This window comes from Lagopus muta, chromosome 8 (assembly GCF_023343835.1).
Source record: "Lagopus muta isolate bLagMut1 chromosome 8, bLagMut1 primary, whole genome shotgun sequence".
NCBI lineage: Eukaryota > Metazoa > Chordata > Aves > Galliformes > Phasianidae > Lagopus > Lagopus muta.
Genome location: NC_064440.1, coordinates 30,519,708 through 30,540,419, shown reverse-complemented (window position 1 = coordinate 30,540,419; position 20,712 = coordinate 30,519,708). Strand labels below are relative to the sequence as shown.

Here is a 20,712-nt window from a genome sequence, read left to right as displayed (position 1 = left end):
CTAAGTTAGCAACACAGTTCAATTATATACATATTATGTACAAAGCTGCTGTACTATTTACTGGCTGGAAAAGCATTTCTCTTGCAGTTCCAAAGCACTTATGAATTTATCACTGCTCAAACAGTAATACAGGTTTTGTTTTGAAAGAATGAGCGGAGCTCGATTTTTGGGTAATCGTGGCACTTCTCATGTATTCTTAGTTACTGTACTGAGAATGATGTATTAACAGATTTTGTATTTAAATAAACAAAAGTTTTACAATTTCTAAGTATTAAATACTAATTATTATATTTATAGCATTATATATTATTTAAAAGGTGAAATCAACTTTTAAGCTCACTTCTGATGCAGATCTGCTTTGTGTTTAATTGGATAAAATATCCCTAATCCAAATGCTTTGTATTGGACAGATTTCCAAGTGGAGCTGCTGTTGGATAAACTGAAGCAAAAAGGAGCTATAAGGAGAGCTCTCTTTCTCCACAGCAAACAGCCTAGCCATTCCAAGAACATGACTATTACAAAGGGAGGCAAAATGAATTGTGAAGAACTTGATGCTTTTCTGAGGGTGAGCATCTATTTATGTTCTAGGAAAATCATTACTGGAGAAACTTCATGCCTAGTGGATAAACCTAGAACTATTAAACTGGTCTATCTTTCCTGGGATAATGTTGCTGCCAGAGGACAAAGAGGATTAGTATTTTGATTAAGATCCTGGTCACTAAATGGACTGGAAATTCAATTCAAATTCTTTAAAGCACTTCATGGACAAGTCACCTAGACATAAAATTAGTTATAATTTACAGGTAACTTGGAAGTCAATAAGAAGAGGTTGTGCTTCTACTTTGGAAGCAAGAGAAATAAAGAAAAATACAGATTTTTCAACCATAAAGTGAAAATCAGCAAATTAGAAGAGATGGAAATAGCTGAAATGTTCCATATGCTTTTTATCAGACTTTTGCTTCAGTCTCTACAAATGTGGACAGGTGTCCACAAATACAATGTCTGACCCAAGAGAAGAAACTCTGGCTGGTAAAACATTCTTAGATGGAAACTAACAATTACAATCTATATGAGAAGACTGCAAATAGAACACAAAAATGGTTGAAAACTGTCAGGAAAAGAGTTAATAACAGATTTCTGTCCAGAGAAGATAGCCTCTGAAGTAAGGTCCTGTAATGAACTCAACAATGATTTGAAATGAATAGTATGAAAACGAATGAATCCATTGTAAATGAATATTTTCAGGAAGTCTGAAGATGAACATCTATGAGGGATTTAAGAAACATACAGGTTTTTTTTTTTTGTTATAGGAAGGAGTAGAATTGTTCAGGCTCAAAGACTCCTCGTTGCTTAAGTTTTATGACTTAATCTTTCTGTATGCTCTCCTTTTACGTTTTGTAAATCATACTTGCTAAAACCAAAACTGTATATATTGAAGTATACAATGCAGGTTCTTTGAGAAGACATGTTTTAGTTGGAAAGAGCTCAGATATTGGAATGCTGTTTCGGCCTCCTAGTTCCTACTGCAAGTTGATCAATAAATAAAAATAGTGCTCAGTGTTGCTGTTGGGATGGCTGTTAACTAGAAGATCTTTGGTTTTGTTTTCTTTATGCGTTCTAATTGTAATTCAATTTTTTTTGTTTCCTTAGGATGAATCTGAATTTAGAGACAAATTAACTCCCATTACAATTTTTATGGAATATCGTCTTGATTACAAAACAGCTGCAGATGCAACAGGATTGCATCCTATCCTCAATCAGTTCACTCCTGCTAATATGAGCAGACAGGTACACTTCCATGTTCTGTCGTCACAGATTTTGTAAGAATATATTTTCAGCTTTCAAAACGTTTTTCATCTTAGCGCTTATCAAAAATTATGATACAAAAACATCTATCTAGGCCTTAGCCTTTGAATTATGCAACTTTAGATTGGACTTGCATGCTTTTTTTCTTATGTGTCTTTTTTTTTTCCTTCCTTCTGTGACATTTTTCTTTTTCTTTGAAATATTTCAATCCTTAGCGCTGGATTTCTTGTTCATCTGTACAGTGTAACATTCTTCTGGAGAAAAGAAGATAACAGTACTGAATCCCTTAAAGGATTGGAGTATTTTTTCCATTCCTCACGCTGTGCTGCTTTGCGTTTTAGCCATTTATCTCTACAGATCTCGTAACTTCTGTTTCTGCTCTTTTGTATACAGTTTCTACTCTTGTTTGTAAAGAGGAAAGTTTTAACTTGTTTGCAAAAACTCAAGATAAATAGATTCAAAGTAATGAAAGAGGACCAAGTCATGTAGGTGTTAGTGCTGGAGCTGAAAAGTGTGGCAGGTTCTTTGATTAACTGGTATGTTATGCACGAATAATTAAATAAATATGCTTTTGATTTTTGCATAGGCACACATCCTGTTGGATTGTGGTGAGGATAATATCTGCAAACCAAAGCTGGAGGTTTCAGTAAGAAGGTAATTATATGACAAAAATGCCATATGAAAAGATAACAACACTATTTGAATTCTAACCTTGAATTCTGGACTTTAAGAGCTTTGTAATACTTCCGTTAAAATAGTCTCTTGAAATAAGTAGGACCTGTTTGTTGCTGGGAAAACCTTTTTTTCTGCTTTGTAACCAAGTGTCACTAGCATGTAATACAGGGAGAGCAATGCACCCTCTCCAGTACCATTGAACACAGCTTTTTAAGTCCATGTTTGCTGACCTGGATATAACGGTAGTGTTACTCATAGCTACACCAGTGTTAGGTTATTTAATACTAGACAGGAACGTGAAAATATGAACATGGCATGTTTTTCTTCAGCATGGGTGGATAAAGCTGCTTCTGCTTTTTGTTAGTATTGGCAGTATCTTTTATATATTCAAGAAAAAAAGAACAAGCTCTCTATTGCAGTTGTTGTCCTGAGGCTGAGCTTCTTCTGCTTGGTAGGCCTGAAAGCCATTCTGAATATACTACCTCTACTCATAACTGTTAACATATTTTATGCCGTTATATCTACAGTGTTTGCTCACGTATGTATGAGTATGCTCATTCATGCAAATGTTTCAGAAACCTTTTACATTAGTGCAGCTATATTTAGCTTAACTTTTGGTTGGTAACATGAAAATAATAGAAATACTTGGTTTTTGTTTTTGTTTTGTTTTTTTAGATATTGTATTTGTATTTGGAACAAATGTTTTAGAGAGGTGTGGCTGTATTCTGTAGTTGAGCCTTCCTTCCATTAACTTTTGTTATAAATGTGTGCTTGTACTTCTGTAAAGTAGGCATGTAACTCAAATGTGCACAGGGATGTAGTTGTTAATAATTGTTTACTCTGTTAAAAAGCAAGTGTGGGCTACATAATTTGTTTATATGTTGATTATTTTACCCTTGTTTTACTTCAGTGATCAGAAGAAGATCTACATTGGTGATGACAATCCCTTAACGCTGACTGTCAGTGCAGAGAATCAAGGGGAAGGAGCCTACGAAGCAGAACTCTTTGTCATTGTTCCTCCCCAAGCAGATTTCATTGGTGTTGTTCGAAATAATGAGGTAATAGCGAATGTTGTAAATGAGGTTGTGAATGTAAATGTAAATAAGGTAAATGCGAATATTGTTCTTCTTTGAGTAATTGTTGCTATTGAAGCCTGCAGGAGAGAGTCCATCAGTGATACTTTTTAAGATGAAGTCTTGAAGCAAAGCTCCAAAGTAATGCTCTAGGATTCTTCCAAGCCCTGTGTTTACCTGACATCTTGGCAAATGTTTCTAGTTTGAGTCTGCTGGTAGCAACAAAGGAAAGTCTGTGTCATGGGGTCTGACACACAGATTTTATCTGCTATCAGTCTTTAAACAAATGGTAGCCATTCAGATTTAAATCTATCAAAAATCTGACAGCTCCTTTAACACCTCTTGTTGAGTAAGCTAGTGAGTATTTGTGTTATTTTGCTTTCCAATCTGTATTTTCTGCTGAGAGTTTTAACACTTCCCTGATTGCCAAAGTTTATTCACATAGGTTGTAAAGAATTACGTGGAAAAATGCTTTAGATCGCTGAAATAATCAGGTCTGTCCAATGTAAGAGCACTGAATTTCCCGTGTGATAACCTTGGAAAGAGCATCTGTCTCACTTAAGTAACATTTGTCTCCTTGAATATTCAGATTTCATTGAATTTATAGTGCTTGATTATGCTACGACTGAGAAATGATGTTAAAATTAATGCAGCATATCTAGCACTCTTCTCTGGCCTGTTAAAGAGATGTCAAGTGTAAAGAATGATGTTCCTTAATCTTTTTTTATTTTACTGTAGGCTTTAGCAAGATTGTCATGTGCATTTAAAACTGAGAATCAAACTCGCATGGTGGTTTGTGACCTGGGAAATCCCATGAAAGCAGGAACTAAGGTGAGATTTGGTCCAACAGGTGTTTAGAAGTTCCAGCAGGAGGGCAGCTGGGACTTTTCTTAATCACAGGTAGTGTTTGAACAGGGTGTTTACTGACAGGAGGTTCAGCTAAACATCTAGGTACCCACATTTGGTTAATTCAGTGGAAATTGGTTTCAGTTTCTCAAGTAAATTGAATTAAAAGGAGCATGTGTGTTTGTGAGTTTCATGATGCAACTCAAAATATGTAGTTCAGTGAACAGAGGAATTAATGCATTTTGGTCCCTTATGTCCCTCGTGTCTCTAGATTTATAGAATACTAATTTTTTGGTATGTAATAAACAGCTAGCTCATAATATACCTTTCTCTTTGTTATGGAAAATGAATATTGTCTCTGTCTAGTTTTGTCAGGTCTGAGCCAGTATTTAGAATAGCTGAAAACTCTACGCTTCAATCAAACATAGCCAAAACTGCAGGAATTCAAAAACAATTAGTGGTACCTGGCAGATGTTAAGGTATTATGACTTAAGAGGTCTAGTTTTCTGAGGAAATAAAGTGAAAATCAGTTTCAATTATAAACGCTTTGACAGTGTTTTCTTCCAAGAGGCATCTTGTACAGATTAACAAATGCTATTTCTGAAGTATTTCAGGGTGTAACCAACCTGAATTGCACGAGTATTGAAGCAACTGTTATGCACTGACCTTGGGAACTGTGAATTTTCACGTTAAACTTTGCCCTGTTCTTCAGACCACAGCAATTTTTGTAACACTTCTGGATACTCAGTTAAATGTAAAAATAGCTCAAGCAAGGTGGTGAGCATGATATACACCACATATTTCTGTCTTAGGGCATTGGTGGATCAATAGAGAGAGAAGTATGTTTACTTCTATAATGAACTAGACAAATTTTATTTGCCAATTCTGTATTGTGTTCTTTTTATGGCCCCATGCTCAAACAATTTCATTGTAGTATTCATTGTAGTACTAAGAAACTTGGTATTTTATTTTACTTCCACTAAACCATGGTGTTTTTTGCTTTTTTTAAGCTATTAGCTGGCCTGCGTTTCAGTGTGCACCAGCAATCAGAAATGGATACCTCTGTAAAGTTCGACTTGCAAATACGAAGGTATGGAAATCTGTGAAATATGCATGTTGCCTGGTAGATAATGTGCTGAGTATACAGGTCGTGAACTGAGCAGTTATGGTTTCATGCTGGGATAGTTGTGTGGTCTTTGGTAATGTTTTTAAAAAATACCCTTTCTTCTATGAATTAAGGTTTTTAAAATATAGGCAAGATTGACTGTTCTATTTGAATGTATTTTTTGCTTACAACTTTTACACAGGCCATGGCACAATTGGCTGTTTCAATATTGCTGTTTTAGTAATTTGAAGTGTTTCAAGACAAACTGTATTTTTTGTGCTTGCTGTAATCTCCTGACACTACTGTAGCGTCGCAGTTTAACTTTTGTCTTTGAGTTTCTAGACCTGTTTTAAAACTAGGTTTGATCTAATATCAGAATTTCAAATTTTATGTATTTCAAGAATGAGAGAAGTAAGCCTTCTTGAAGAGGCGACACGCGCAGTGGTCTAAACAGATGCAAAATGCAGTGAACCATTTTATGTGCTGTACAGTAGCCAGTGTAAAAGAGTCTAAAAATTAAACTGAACAAAGTATTTAGCGGTTTTGTTAATCATAAGATAGGCACAGCACTTGAATACGTGACATATAAATATGAATTTATATCTACTGATGATAATATTCAGTATTTGGAGATGTGATCAATGGGAATCTTTATACTCAGTTTTCTGTTGCTTAACTGACCACACAAATGTGTAGTGTTTGTTTTTCCCTATAGTGGAGCAACCCCCTTTTTTTTTCCCCCTCTCTCAATAAAGGGTTTCATTTTTTCTGATGCAGTAAATAAATAATTATCATATACATTCATTTTTCAACTACAGGAGTTAAGTAGCTTTAAGCCTGGAATTCTGTTCTAATGATACAGTGGTTGGCCATACCAGTCAAAGTTTGTGGCAGCATTAAACATCTCTTTGATCTCACATTGCTGTTTATTCAATTTTCTCCCCCTTTTCCAGCAGATCGTAAGCTGTGACAGTGAAATGTGACTCTGTTTCTTTGCTTAAATCTATTTTGTTTGGGGCACCTGTTTTCACCCTTAGACTACCAGCAGTCACTACCTACCTTTCCCTAGGAGAGTAAACAGTCAGTAAAGAATTTCTATGTGAGATTGCTCAAGTCCTGCTCCTCTTCTGATGGAAGAGAAAGACAGTTCTTGCAATGTTTTCCATCTTTTATGGAAGCGATTTCCTTAAACAACCACTCATTGTCATCCCTCCATAGCCATGAGATCTGACTTATTTCCACTGCATATTCTCACATCCAACTCTAACGTATTAATTAAATAACTTTTGAGAGAAGTGGCAAACTTAATATCATAAAATTGCAAAACAATACATGTAATAAGATGTCGTGTAGGAGAAATATCAAGTTATCTTTTTGAAATGCATGTCTGTGAGTACACCAGGCTGGATGAATTCCCTCGTCAGAAGACACAAGACTATTGTTTTCAATCGTTATGGTCCAAATTTTCTGAGTGGTGTGCTCTGTAGAGTTCAGGTGTTATCACTAAGTTGTTTCCTCTCTACTTTCTTTAAAACCTGGATTTTTTTCGTCAGGTTACCCTAGTCAGCATCCTGGGACTCAAGGGCATACTTGATTATTTTAGCTGACAATGGTGTGGTGTGTTTTTTTTTTTTTTTTTTTTTATATATACATTGTCTCTTTCAGTCTTAATGTCACTGTACAAATACTTTTCCCTTCTCTTCTCCTGGTCCTAGCTTTGGAAGAACATTGCATAGTGGAAAAGTGTTAGTAGCTTGGAGATAATCTTGCTGCCAGCTATCTACCATGCCAATTCGAGGTCCATCTGGTTGTCTGCTCTTTTAGTTTAATGTATCTGCTCTTCTACAGTGGCTCAGGTGTCATGTTCTGTTCTGTTACATCCAATCGCTTCAAGGTTTTTTCATTTGTATATTTGTTTTTAATACTTAGTTTATTTCATTTAACAAATTCACTTCATTTTTTTTTTGCAGTTCCAACCTGTTTGACAATCTAAGTCCTGTAGCATTCTATCAGGTTGACCTTGCCATTTCAGCAGCTGTTGAAATTAGAGGGTAAGGCTTGATACTATTTTAATACTCTTTTTTTTTCTTTCCCCTCAAGCAAGCATTGTGTTTGTTTCTTTATAATTCAATAATCTTTCTTTTAGGTCTCTCTGTGTTATTTTTCATGAAATCATAAGGAGTTTTTAATCATAAAGAAAGTGTAATTCTCCAGCCACAATTCGGACTTGCCGATCTTAAGTAATTCTGACAAATTGCGAAGCTAATTCCAAAAATGGATGATTGTTATGCTTCTGTTATTTCTGGGAGGCAAGGGGTGTGCTGGAGGGAGCACATCCCTCATTTTCATAGTTGCACGCTTTTCTCCAGATTGCTTTCCTCCTCCACAAACCTTTTCTAAATTTCTAAGTCTTTCTAAAGATAAACTTCCAGTGGCTTCACCACCTTCAGTATTAAGCATGGTATTAATATTATCATGACTCCATTTAACCTTAATTCTTATACTTGGTGAACATATACTCCATAGCTAAAAGCTGTAAGATCCTTTTGTTTAGTTAGTTAACTCAGATTCCTGACTTGTCACATTATTTGATTTCTACTACACTCATTTTCTGATCTTATTTTGAGTATTTGGTAGAAATGCAATTTAGTTTTTAAACATAGTGGCTGAAAAAATTGTAGATGGTATTTTAGGCATGTTGCTTTCTTTGAGATGTTCTAGAGAACTGCATTTTATGTTTCATAACTGATTATAACTAATTGTTTGCTCCACTGTTTAGCGTGTCATCTCCTGATCACATATTCCTTCCTATTGCAAATTGGCAGCCCAAGGAGAATCCAGAAACAGAAGATGATATAGGGCCTCTAGTTCAGCATATCTATGAGGTATGCAGTTACTACTAAATTTCAATTACACTGTTCTGTGATAAAGGAGAATAAAGAAATCTTCAGTGTAGCTTTCTGCTGAAGTAGATGATCTTTTACTTTTTTCTTCTGTAGAAACAAAAACTTAATTATACTGGGCTAATAAGTAGTATCTGCAAGAAGGGTTTGAATGCCTGCAATTACTGTAACAGAAGTGGCCAAATACAAGAGAATAATTTTTTTTAATAACTTCATTACACATCTTTTATTGTCTGTAAGATTTTTCTAGCACTTTGAAATCTAGATAAAATATTTGAAGTACTTTGAACTCAGAAAATAATTCATAGCTGTAAATTATTTAGTATTCTCATTAGTATTCCAACTGTTCTGAATCATTATTGAAAAAGTCTTGAACAATTTTAAGTATTAAAAACTTCCTTAAAAGAATGATCACAGCTTAAGTCTAGACAGTTGAATCAAACAAAACTGAGAGAGCTGTGTGAATAGGAATAGTGAAAGTTTTCGAACTTATAAGAGACCATTTATCTAAAGAAACTTAGAGGTGTATGTTATTTGTGCTCAGGGTGTCTTGGCTGAGACACGTACAGAGGCAGTGATTCATGATGACACTACAAAAACTACATTGCTTCAAGGCAAAAAAATTAATGCTAAAAAGCTTTCCTCGGAAGTTTTTTTCCCCATCATATTACAGAAGTAATTTCAAGTTTTGACTGCTGCGGGACTGTAGTTCAGTTACCATTTTTAGGTAAAGTTGTTGATGTTATTGCTCTAAGTTGCTGGGGGTAGCGACCTTCATGTAATTATCATTAGTTGCTGAAACTAACCACTGTGTGTATTTGTGTGTATGTGTGTGTGTATATATATATACATACATACATATGTACGCTATGTATTACATATAAACTATATGTATATATATATACATATATATATATAGTATAACATATATATATATATATATGGTATAGTATAACATATATATATGGTATAGTATAACATATATATATATATATATATGGGTTTGTTGTGTTTTTTTTTACATCTGTAATGTTTATTTCCATAATCAGCTGAGAAACAATGGCCCGAGTGCTTTCAGCAAGGTGATGATGACTCTGCAGTGGCCTTACAAATACAAAAACTATACGCTGTTGTATATTGTTCAGTATGACATCGATGGTCCCATGAACTGCACTTCTGATATGGAGATCAATCCATTGAAAATTAAGGTATATGGTACTTTCCTTTTTGTTTGAGTGAAATGAAATGTTTGCTTATTTGCAAAGACATTAAAAAGACTTGAATCAAAATACCTAACACACTGAGTTGAGTGTTCCTCTATTGTTAAGGAGCAAGACCACAGTGTTTGATTGTACTTGTTAATGTATATGGCAGGTGAAATAAAAATAAAAGGTAGATAACAGATTGCCAAACTGAACACAAATTTGTGTCAGATTTCCTTTTGCTTTTTTCTTGAAAGCCATGCTATCTGAACAAAGTCCAAAGCAACTGAATTCTGTTGAATGTAGCTTTAAAAATATTCCAAGTAATTCAGGGCTATTCATGTTAGTTTTCTAGGTTTTGTTTCTTGACAAAATTGCTTTATTTTTAATGTTAGTAGCTTTTCTGTTGCTTAGCCACTTCCAAAGATCCCACCTTGGTCAATAGGTGTGTTTTGCTGGAGAAAATAATATTGACTTAAGCCCTATTGAAACAAGTAGCTTGTAAAGAACAGAACAGAGAAGAAACTCCATTTTCCCAGGTTGGAATAAACTTATTCTACATTTTTTCAGGTCTCTGTTATGTGTCTGTGTACACACGGACAGTGATAAGGTACATCAATACAATACTAGTGCTATTTTTTTCAGAACTAAGAAATCTGAAATGACGAGGAAAAATATTTAATAGAACATGACAAAATCACATTTCTATTGCCATCTAAGTATTTATATGTTCATTGTGCACTTGAAAATGTTTTGAGTTGAAGAATTAAGTTATTCAAGGCTTTTTGTTAGATCTTAAAAATTTAGCAGTGGTCAAGAAATGGCATGAGTAATGCTTTGATAACAGCTATAGCGGAAAGCAAAGCTTCACTAAGACAGAAAGAGGAGTTGTATTATTTTCTTCAAGTTTTAACTGAACGTTCAAGTTGTTGATTATCTAAAGGTAAGAATTATTGTTTGGGCTTCCTTGGTTTATCCAGATTTCTGCTTCTAAAGAGGATGAAAAGAATGAAACATTTAGCAGGGAAGATAATCGCAATCATCGTATCAGTCGGAGAGATTTAACTGCCATTGAAGGAGACGTGCAAACCTTGGTAAGCTTTTAATGTCGATGTATCCACAGTATGTTGGCTTATAATGGAGAGATGAAAGCTCTGGTGACAAAGCATTGCTTCAGAGAACATGCTAGGGTTCATTCTGTGTTTTAAAGGATAACAGACGAAGAATCTCATTCTCTGGAGCTGTGTGATGGGTTTTGTTTGTTCTTATTTTTCCCCAGTGCGTGCATTATTCCCATTGTAGCCATCCAATGATGTGTGTGGCTGCAGATTTGTTATAAGTTTTATGCCTTCAAAAACAGAACTCCAGACATTCAGTGCCTTACTTCTGTATTGTGCTATTTCTTGAATTTAATAGGAGGAAGACATGCAATGCAGGTAAAACAGAAGCAGACGAGTGCTGTACCCATTGCCTTCGCTGCAAGGAGTAGCTTACAGTTTAGGTCAGTGAGTCAGACCACACTGAAGAGCAAAGTGTAGTTTTAATAGTTGCAGTTACTTAGACCTGAGTTTTCCTAGTGAAACAAACGTGGAGGATGGTAATGTAAATTGATCAGAAATGCCCTTCAGCCTGCAGAAATTTTTTCATATACTGACAGAAGTTTCAGCTTTGGGATCCAAAACTGTAGAACTGGCTTGAGTAGCATTTGTCTGAATGTGAACTTACTGAACACTGTCGGTAGTCATTTAAAATTGATCTTCATTTAATGTACTTAAATAGCTAACGGTGCATTGCCTAGCAAATAGAATGAGTACCTATATAAATAATGGCATTAACAAATATTCAAATGTTTTCATCTTTCTCATATCATTTCTATTTTCCATGCACAGGGCTGTGGAAATGCTGATTGTTTAAAGATAGTCTGCCAAGTTGGCCACCTGGAAAGGGGGAAGAGTGCAATACTGTATTTAAAATCACGACTTTGGACCCAAACTTTCATGAACGTAAGTAAATGGATACAATATGATCCCTCTTCTGAAACACAGTAAGTGATTTTATATACATACACAATACTAATTTTGTTTTTCTTATATAGAAAGAAAATCAGAATCACTCCTATTCCCTTAAATCATCTGCTTCGTTCAATGTTATAGAGTTCCCTTACAAGAACCTTTCTTTTGAAGATATTCACAATTCCACAGTGGTAAGTCATTTACATCCATCCTGAGTTGGATGTAAAAATAAATAAATTGTTTTGTGAATGGTACGAAAAGAATGATTGTTCAATAGCTGTATGTGGCTTTGTTTAATTCTAATTGTATCAAATATTTGATTCATACATTAATTTCATTTACATACAGTTGAGAATAATGGGAATATTTTGTGCTAAAATTAGAGATAAAACTATTTGTAGCTTTAAAGAATTAACTGAAAAATGAGAAAAGGAAGTCATGGTGAAGAGTTCTAAGTATTCTTGTTAACAGCAATTTTGCTACAGAAATATTTGATTTTGAAAATTGTGCTTTTGTGTAGTAGCACTTACAAGTCTAAGTATTGGGCCTTGATTATATTATAATGTATGAGACTGAAGACCATCTGTGCCCTAGAGAGGTCTAAAGAGAAAGGAGACAAGGTGCAAACAGGAAGAAAGATATGGGTCACTCTATTTGGCTGCCAGAATAAGTTTTTGGTTGGCATTACAGTGCATTATAGTGCAAAAGAGCTGAAAAAGGACCTTGGCTTATTTTAGAGTATAGTTGCCAATGACTATTATTAACTGCTTTTTCGCTCTTAGAACTTCAGGAGTTGAATCCCTCCTGCCAAGGAATTTTAAGGGAATTTTACCTTTTTAGGGGAAAAAAAGAAAAGCAGTGAAGAATTTTTCTCTAATTTTCAAAACATTTCCAAAACCCTGCAGTTGTGTTCTATAATGCTTGGTGATTCTCAGTACAGGTTGCCATGGTATCACTGACTGAAGGGGAAAAAAAAAACCCCACAAACAACTTGTGAAAATCCTATTAAATTTGGGTCACTGAAGCCTTTTTGTCACTATTCTATGGCTGCTTACTCACACTGGAGTGAAAAGTTAATTTGTGCTGGATTGAGATTATTTTAATTACAATAGAAATCAGATAAGCAGTACTTAAAATGCATGAATGAATTCACAATTCAACTGCTGTGCAAAATGTGTTTTTATTGTGTTTTTTCTTTTAGGTTACTACAAATATTACATGGGGCATTCAACCACAGCCTATGCCTGTGCCAGTGTGGGTTATAATTTTAGCTGTCCTAGCAGGATTATTGCTCTTGGCTGTTCTAGTGCTCGTTATGTACAGGGTAAGTACAGTATTGTTTACTTAGGGGTTGATTTCAGTACCAGTGGTGTATTACTTCAAATAGTAGCAGCAGCTTGCAGAAATAACTTGTTTTCCTGGTCACCTGAATGTGGTAACTTTTTTAGTTAGCCATAAAAACTTTTCTGCTTTGTCAGGGAGAAATTCAATAATAAAAAGAGAACGTCTGTGATTGTGCTGAAATTATCAGTTTAATCTGTGTATCCGGTATTTATTGGCCTTAGAGGTCAAAAAATCAAATGGAAGTGAGTGGCAGGAAAAAAGAATCAGTAACTGATAAGATAAAATCTGTTTAAGATGCAGAAAGAAAAAGGTGTGTATGTTTAAAAATAACAAGGTTCAATTTCTCTGTTGTTTTCTGAATTACAGATGGGCTTTTTCAAACGTGTGAGACCGCCTCAAGAAGAACAAGAAAGAGAACAGCTGCAACCACACGAGAATGGGGAAGGAACATCAGAAGCTTAAGCAGAGTTTTATCTGTAAGACATTCTAAAACCTTAAAATGCCTACATCTTAGTTACAAATACAGGTTTCCCCCGTAAGGAAAAAAAAAACACTCATGACTGCAAGGATTGTGGTGTCAGAAGATATCAGCACACACATAATGAGAGCAATATATTTAAATCCTCCTTTTTGTATTAATCACGTCCATACATGTGACTAACACGTCTGCACTGATTTGCCTGTGAAAACTGTTAAGTAAAACGTAGTGCTGTGAGTTTGCTTATTGGGATGCAGGAGACATGTTTTTAAGAGACCGACTTTATATGAACTACTACACAGACTCCTTTTATTAGGCTGAAGCTAACAGCTTCCATAGATACTTGAACGATTACATGTTGTTTCAACAGTTACTTTTTTCTGTACACTACAGTTTATTTCCCACCTCTTGAAAGCTAGTTGCACAAAAATGACCACGGCTTGTTGAATTTTGTAAAACAACAACAAAAAAAACAACCAACCAACAAAAACAAAAAACAAAACAAAACAAAAACCTTCTTGACTCTTTAACTGTGCCGGGGATTTTCCTCTTGCTCAAAAAATACAAGAAAGATGATTCAGTGGAATCCCAGATGTGATGCCTGTTGTGCACTCTCATCTGCTCTCCTGTCTAGAGATTCGTTTAGAGCTTTCCCTCTCGATGCTACAGATACTGTCCTCCAGGCCCAAGGTCCCCTACAAAAGGGGTTGAACCTACACCACAGGAGGGGTAGAGGGCTGGAGATTATGTACTTTCTATATGGGACCTAGCAAAAATATTCAGGGCAAGATCCAAAAACTGTACTATGTGTTTCATGCAGCAAGATCCATATGTCCCACTCTGTCTTGGCAGCATGGTGCCTTTTAGGAATGACTAGGGACAAGCCTTTGGACCATGGCTGCCCACAGACACATCTGATGAGAAAACCTTTCTCCAAAGATGAAACCCCCACAGGGTTTGGAGTCTGAGTCTGTATATTACTTGGGCTGGCCTGATTACAGTTTCTGGCAAAGCCATTGGTTACCTGAGTGACAGTTTACCTGATGCGCCTAGGAGAAGATGTTAATAATTCTCACATTGCATAGTTGACTACATCCAAGTGCGGGATAATAGTGATAATAGGGATGGTTTTAACTATGCTGTGTGCCAGCCACCTGTGTCTCGATTACATCAGTACATTAGCCTCATTTCCACCTACCCTAAGAGAGTAGTGAGATTGTCAAATGAAGCAGAGTATAGCAGGCAAAATGAAAGGGTTTTAAAAGAGGAGGTCGAGTTGGCTTGCTCCAAATTCATTCATTGTATATTTGATTGCACAAAAGATGTTTAATTATGTTCAGTACATTTCATTGCCAGAAGAGAGACTGTTTCATATCACTGCTGGTTTATATACATACAATAATGTGAGTGGGCTCGAGCCACTGGTTTTAGTTATTCTTAGCTTAATTCTCTCATTACTGGTCTAGTAAAGTGAAGCCTCATATACTTACAAGAGCACATAAAAAGTGTGTATGCATTTTAGTAAGTAAGTGCAAATCAAGCAGGTATTTGGCTCGCATATGTAGATGTGTAGCACAAATCTTAGAGTGAACATACTTAAACTGGTAGAAAGATGCCTTATATGAGATTTGTTTATTCTCTATTTTGAAAAAGAATTCAGCCACATATAGAAAGAAGCATTCCTTCTCTAATTAATGTGATTTGTGTTTAAAAAAAAAAAAAAGAAGTTCTTAGAGGGACAAAAACCCATTTTGTAATTTGTGGTTTTCATTCACATCTGCATCTCTCCCATAAATGTTGCAATGTCCAGTGAACCCAGAATTACCTAAAATGAACAACATGATTTTACTCTTATTTCTCCCTCCTTTCTGAGCTATAAAATCCACGAATAGCTTTTGTTGTTAAGTCCATTTTTACTCACTAGACCATGAAGGCATTTGAGTTAAGGGAGACAGCAAAAAGGCTGTGAGGGCCAGTTTGTATATCACATCTTGGTTTGTATATTATCCATGCACACATTTCTATTTTAAACAAGTTGCTCAGATCTAATTAGTTTATTTGAGAGAACATAGGGCAAAATTCTGTTTTCACTGAATTTCCCAGGTCTTTATCGTGAGCAAGGTCATGCTTTTGCATTTGCTTCTAGTAATGTTACTAGTAATACAGTAAGGAACTGGGAGTCAGGCTTTGATCCTCGCTTCAAAATGTGACTTCTATAAAACACAACTGCAGTTACTTACACAGGCTTCTATTTCTCACACCTCGTCAATTAATTATCTATGTGCAAGAAGGTTGTTTTTCCCAGTCTTAAACTTAGTAGGTTAAGAGGTTTAAGGGACTGCCAGACAGATCCATAGCTCTAATTCTTGTGTGTTTCTTCCTTACATGTACATATCGGGTTGACTTGAAATTATTTAGACTACTCGTGTGTCTAGGCACTATAAGGAGATGAGGAGAAAAGAAAAACAGCACAACAAAACATGGTCAAGATCTCTTCAGCTGATGTGAAAGGGTTTTTGTAGCCCTGTTAATGTCATTGCTAACTATGTCTTAATTTTACTGTGGCAACTGGAAAATCATTTTGCTGTTCTTCAAGATAAAGAGGTACATTTCGTTGGTACATGTACTGTAGCTATGGACAACTTCTTCCATTTATTTAAGTTACATAAACACTTATTTAAACAATTTTTATTTTCCAACGTTCTATTTGAGAATAAATGCAAGTAGTTACTTCTCCCATATCCATTAATTTCCACTTTGATTGGTTAAAGAAAGAAAAGTAGCATACATAAATGGAGCATACGGAGAATGTCAATAGATATAACATCCCAAATTCACTTTCAAGTCATGTTATTCTTTCAGGAGGGTTCTGAAGAGACCACTTTTCTGAAGGGATGTACAGGCAGTCTTTGATTTTGCATTTTAAACTTGATAGTATGGTTAAAGAAAACACATGCACTTGTGTCACTATAAATTTTATAGTGGCATACAAGCATTGATGTATTCTTATAGCACATATTTTAGAGAGACGTTAAAACTTTCAAATAAACGTAAAAAATGTATTTTGGAGTGAAATTAATGCCCTGGAGTCGAAACTAATGCAAATAAGATGTATACTGCAAGCATTAAGATGAAGCCACTAAAAATACAGTATCAAATAATTGTCTTAGCCTTCTTCTCAGAGAGTTACATTTCAGAAGCAAAATGTTTATGTATATAGTATCAGGAATTACGTAATTCTTTAGCCAATGGAAACATTATCGAGTGCTATGTCTTTTACAGTGAAAAATGAAATTCTGTAACTGCTCCAATTTACAATTATTGCAGCATCTCATGATGCATAATAGAGAGTGATTTACATTTAAAAATGCATATTGTCTGGTATAATACCTGGCAATATTTAGAAAATGTGAAGTGGAGGATCTAACTGAAAGGTTGTTTCTCCCGAGAAACACTACCAAATTGAGATAGCTTTTGTCTAACCATGACTGCAAAGTCAGACATTTACTAACATAAATGGAAATATTTGAGAGATGTTGACGGGGTTAGTACCAAGTTTATCATTTTACTTGTCCCACTGTTCTAAATTGTGATTGACGTGTGGATCTTAGATTCATATAATGCTTATGAAACTCTTAAGAAAGTTTATTATATATGTACTTTCTTAAAAAAAAAAAAAAAAAAAAAAGTTTATTCCAAGCAAAGGCTTCAATGTTTTTATGTTTCTCAATTTGTGTCTATGGTTAAACAGCCATTTAGCTAAACTCTCATGAGTATTTAGAAAATATTCTAGCTGTAATCAGCATGTTCTTGGTCCTTCAAAGGATTCATGTTGCACTTCAATTTTCTGCAACACTTAGCTCTACTGATGGTTATCCCTAGGTCCTGAAGTATTTATCCCATACCATCCCAAATAGTCAGCAATGGAGCAACATTACACTGCTGAAAATCCAGTTAGTTTTTTTTTCTTTGGTCTATATCAAGCCACAGTCCAGTGAAATGATAGAAAACCTGACATTCACTGCAGTTGCCTTTCAATTATACTCTTCACGTTTAATGTTAATGAGGAAGACAAAACAAAGGAGTTCATGAAATGAAAATGGAAGTCCAGTATAAAAAGTAGTTGGCAGACCACAGATGAGCATTACGGTGAAGGCAGAGTTCTTTGTTTGCTCACTTGAGTGATGGGATGAACCCATAAGTAGTGGCAGTGGCCTTCAATCACAAACAAATGGCATACATTGGAGCATGATTCCATGCTGAGCTCTACTGATTCTCACAGATGGGAGTGGGATCTGAGCTCTTTGGTACAGAATCTCTAGCTTCTCATTCCCAAGTGCAATATACCATGATCAGAACTAGTTCACTGCCAAGATGTCTGGTTTTGTTTGTCTAGGAAGGGATGTAGCATTTGTTGACTTGCAGCGGTCGATATTTTTCAAAACTTTAATAAAACTAGTGTGATGAAATGAAATGATAAATGAATGGTGTAGCAAGATGTTGATCCACCCACATTGGGTGAAACGATGTATATTCTAACCTATATCCATTACTAAATGTTGAATTATTGAGAATTGGTACAATTTTCTTTAAGTCCACTCTTGAAAACGTGTCTAGAGTCTGTACAATAATGGGTTTGAGTCTGTAGTGCTACTGCTGTTTCATAGAACGTTGGTCTTTTTTTTTCCATTATGTAAAAGTTTTCAGTAATAACCCAAGGAACTTAGCATTACATGCAGTGACCTCTCCAGATATGCTTCATTAAGATTGAATAACTTGACCTTTGGCTTTTGTAAAGAAAATGAAGAATTGATGTAGCATTTCAAAATCTTCAAAAGCATCTTCAAAAGATGTTTTCAGGTTTAGGTGGCCCTTCCTAGTCCAGGAAGGCAACTGGTATTTGCTATGATATAAATATGTTGAAAATGTAAGGTTGTATTTCTTGGTAATAGAATTTTTTCATTGATTTCTTGCTCGTGCATTAAATCATTATAGCATAGTTTGCACAGGCAGAAAATTAACATACTAATGAGACTGCTGCATTTTGGGTTTCTTAGTTATGTAGTAAATATTTGTAATGAATGGGAATATTTTCAGTAACTATGAACTTGTTTCCAAGGTCTTCGGTACATTTAAAGAGAGCAATATACATTTGAAGTCACCTTATTTTTATTAAATTATAAACCTTGAAAAAAAAAGTGGATATTATAGCACAGTAATTTTGTACTGATATCAAAAATAGCTATTAAGCTATGGTTTACTTTTCAATGCATTCTTTTCATCTTAATTGAAAATTGATTTTTATTGGGTTGTATTTTTCTATATGTGTATGCAATTTCAAAATATTGTTGGATAACCTGTTTGAAAAAATGTATTTTGAGTTGATTTTGATGTTAAGAATTTTGGAATAAAATACCTCTTAACTATCATGGCTTCCTTCATTTTTCTTTCCTAGATTTTGAAAATATATATCTAATTTACCTTCAAGTATTGCATTGTATACGTTTACAATCACCATGATGTACTAACCATGAAAAGGTCATATTTTCATAACTTCTACACTTTCAGGTAAAACAGCGTAGGTTAATCTCAAGCCAAAAGAATTCATAGCCACAAGCAAAAATGAGGATGTGGTCAGAAAGAATTTTCTCGTCACAACAAAAACCAAACCAATTTTCTTACAGAAATTTCTGTGTACCAAAAGTAACTTGGATTCTGTAGCTGTTGCATCATTGTAGAAAATGTTCAGTTCTCATTCTTTGCCCAGGAGAAGTCTCAGAAGTATTGTTTTTGGTTGTTGTCGTTGTGTTCTTAGCCTAACTTTATGTTAGGATTACAGTCTAAATAACAATCATCCTTGTGAGTAAACACTTTGTGTCACAATAAAGGTATACACTTTTACTTTCCATTGATTGCACATTTGCTTTTTTTAGAACTAAATGTTGATGTTTGTGAACGCTTGAGGAAAAACTCCAAAACTGGGTTACCTGGATTGTTAGTAGAGAAATTGTTGGCTTAAAGACAATGACAAAAAGACACAGAAATAATGAAAAACTGTTAGTTATGTTTTAACAGCATTCTGTGCCTTTACAATAGCTACAGTTTAAGCATGTACAAAGCACTATTACAGCAACCTATTACAGCAACCAAAACATGCTTCTGAGTGTTGTATCAGTACAAGGTGCAGCCAATGCAGGCCTTGTTTTGGATAGCTTCAGTTAGTTATCAGCACAGATAGATGTACAAATTATATATATCTGCTATATACAGATTGCTATATCTCTATAACAGTTCCAAAACAATGCATGATTAAGAAATTAATGACAAGAGCTGTATCTGTACAGCAACGTGAGGACAGAGTGTTTGTTCAATGTTTTTCCATCTTAAGCCGTGATCACCCCAAAGAAAATGATGGTCCCTGTCTCGAGGTTATTTACACCAATGGAACTCTATCTCCAACTCCGTTATATTGCTTCACATACTCTGGGTTTCTAGGGTATTGGTATATTAATAAATATAAGCACATATAAATGCATTCTAAAATTACCTGTTCAGGTAATTCAAGACTTTGGTGATAAATGAGACTTTTTTTTTTTTTTTTTTTTTGAGTTTTTGTGTAAACCTCTCACAAAGAGATAGGATTATTGCTGTTAGAAGTCTATAGTCACACACACAGGGTATTCCAGAAACAATCTTTTATTGCATCTTTCAGATAAACCTTCTGCACGTTGGGTGCTGAGCCACTACCTCCTTTCACAGGTGTGTAGGACTTGCCAAGACCAACCTTGTAGGGCCCAAATGTGTAACAGACCTTTGAATGTAAGAAGCTAAAAATACATACCTTATCTTTACAACTTCACATACAGATCATGTCTATTTGTTACTTCTATTAGATATCTGCATTTACATTTTGTGTTCCTTTGTACAGGCTTTTCAGTCTCTGACAAAATATTACCAGATGCCATGTTGCATCCCTGCAGTGGTTAATGATGTGCAGATATTTTGTAATCTACTCAAATTTTGAAAAGTACAAGGCCAACCTTTGGAGACTGCAGAAGTTTCTGCAGGATGTATTACCTCAAATAAATACTCAGGAAGGTGAAATAAATTATTTACTATCAGATAACAACCTTTTTTAAGAAGAAAATTTGGCTAAGAAACTTTAAACCTGATTGTGATTTTTCTTATTTTCTAAACTTCATGTTGTTTGTACTTTCTAGGGTGTGCCAGTGCCTTTTTAGAAGTTTATCTAAATGCAATACCAGCAC

General features: G+C 34.9%; 1 protein-coding gene across 2 annotated transcripts in view; it reads left to right on the top strand.

The window, feature by feature from the left end:
• The window catches only part of ITGAV (integrin subunit alpha V), a 45,084-nt gene extending 26,210 nt beyond the window's left edge, over positions 1–18,874 (top strand). Inside the window, exons 17-31 of one of the 2 annotated variants that reach the window (XM_048953922.1) lie at positions 411–565; positions 1,651–1,788; positions 2,393–2,460; positions 3,392–3,539; positions 4,293–4,385; positions 5,411–5,490; positions 7,476–7,556; positions 8,285–8,390; positions 9,458–9,616; positions 10,591–10,704; positions 11,500–11,613; positions 11,706–11,813; positions 12,824–12,946; positions 13,333–13,442; positions 15,863–18,874. In XM_048953922.1, the coding sequence (XP_048809879.1) occupies positions 411–565; positions 1,651–1,788; positions 2,393–2,460; positions 3,392–3,539; positions 4,293–4,385; positions 5,411–5,490; positions 7,476–7,556; positions 8,285–8,390; positions 9,458–9,616; positions 10,591–10,704; positions 11,500–11,613; positions 11,706–11,813; positions 12,824–12,946; positions 13,333–13,428 (1,583 nt within the window). In that variant the 3' untranslated portion in view covers positions 13,429–13,442; positions 15,863–18,874. Of the gene's footprint in view, positions 1–410; positions 566–1,650; positions 1,789–2,392; positions 2,461–3,391; positions 3,540–4,292; positions 4,386–5,410; positions 5,491–7,475; positions 7,557–8,284; positions 8,391–9,457; positions 9,617–10,590; positions 10,705–11,499; positions 11,614–11,705; positions 11,814–12,823; positions 12,947–13,332; positions 15,202–15,862 lie in introns of those variants that run through there. The other variant, XM_048953921.1, reaches the window with a different exon arrangement.
• Positions 18,875–20,712: the final 1,838 nt, after the last annotated feature.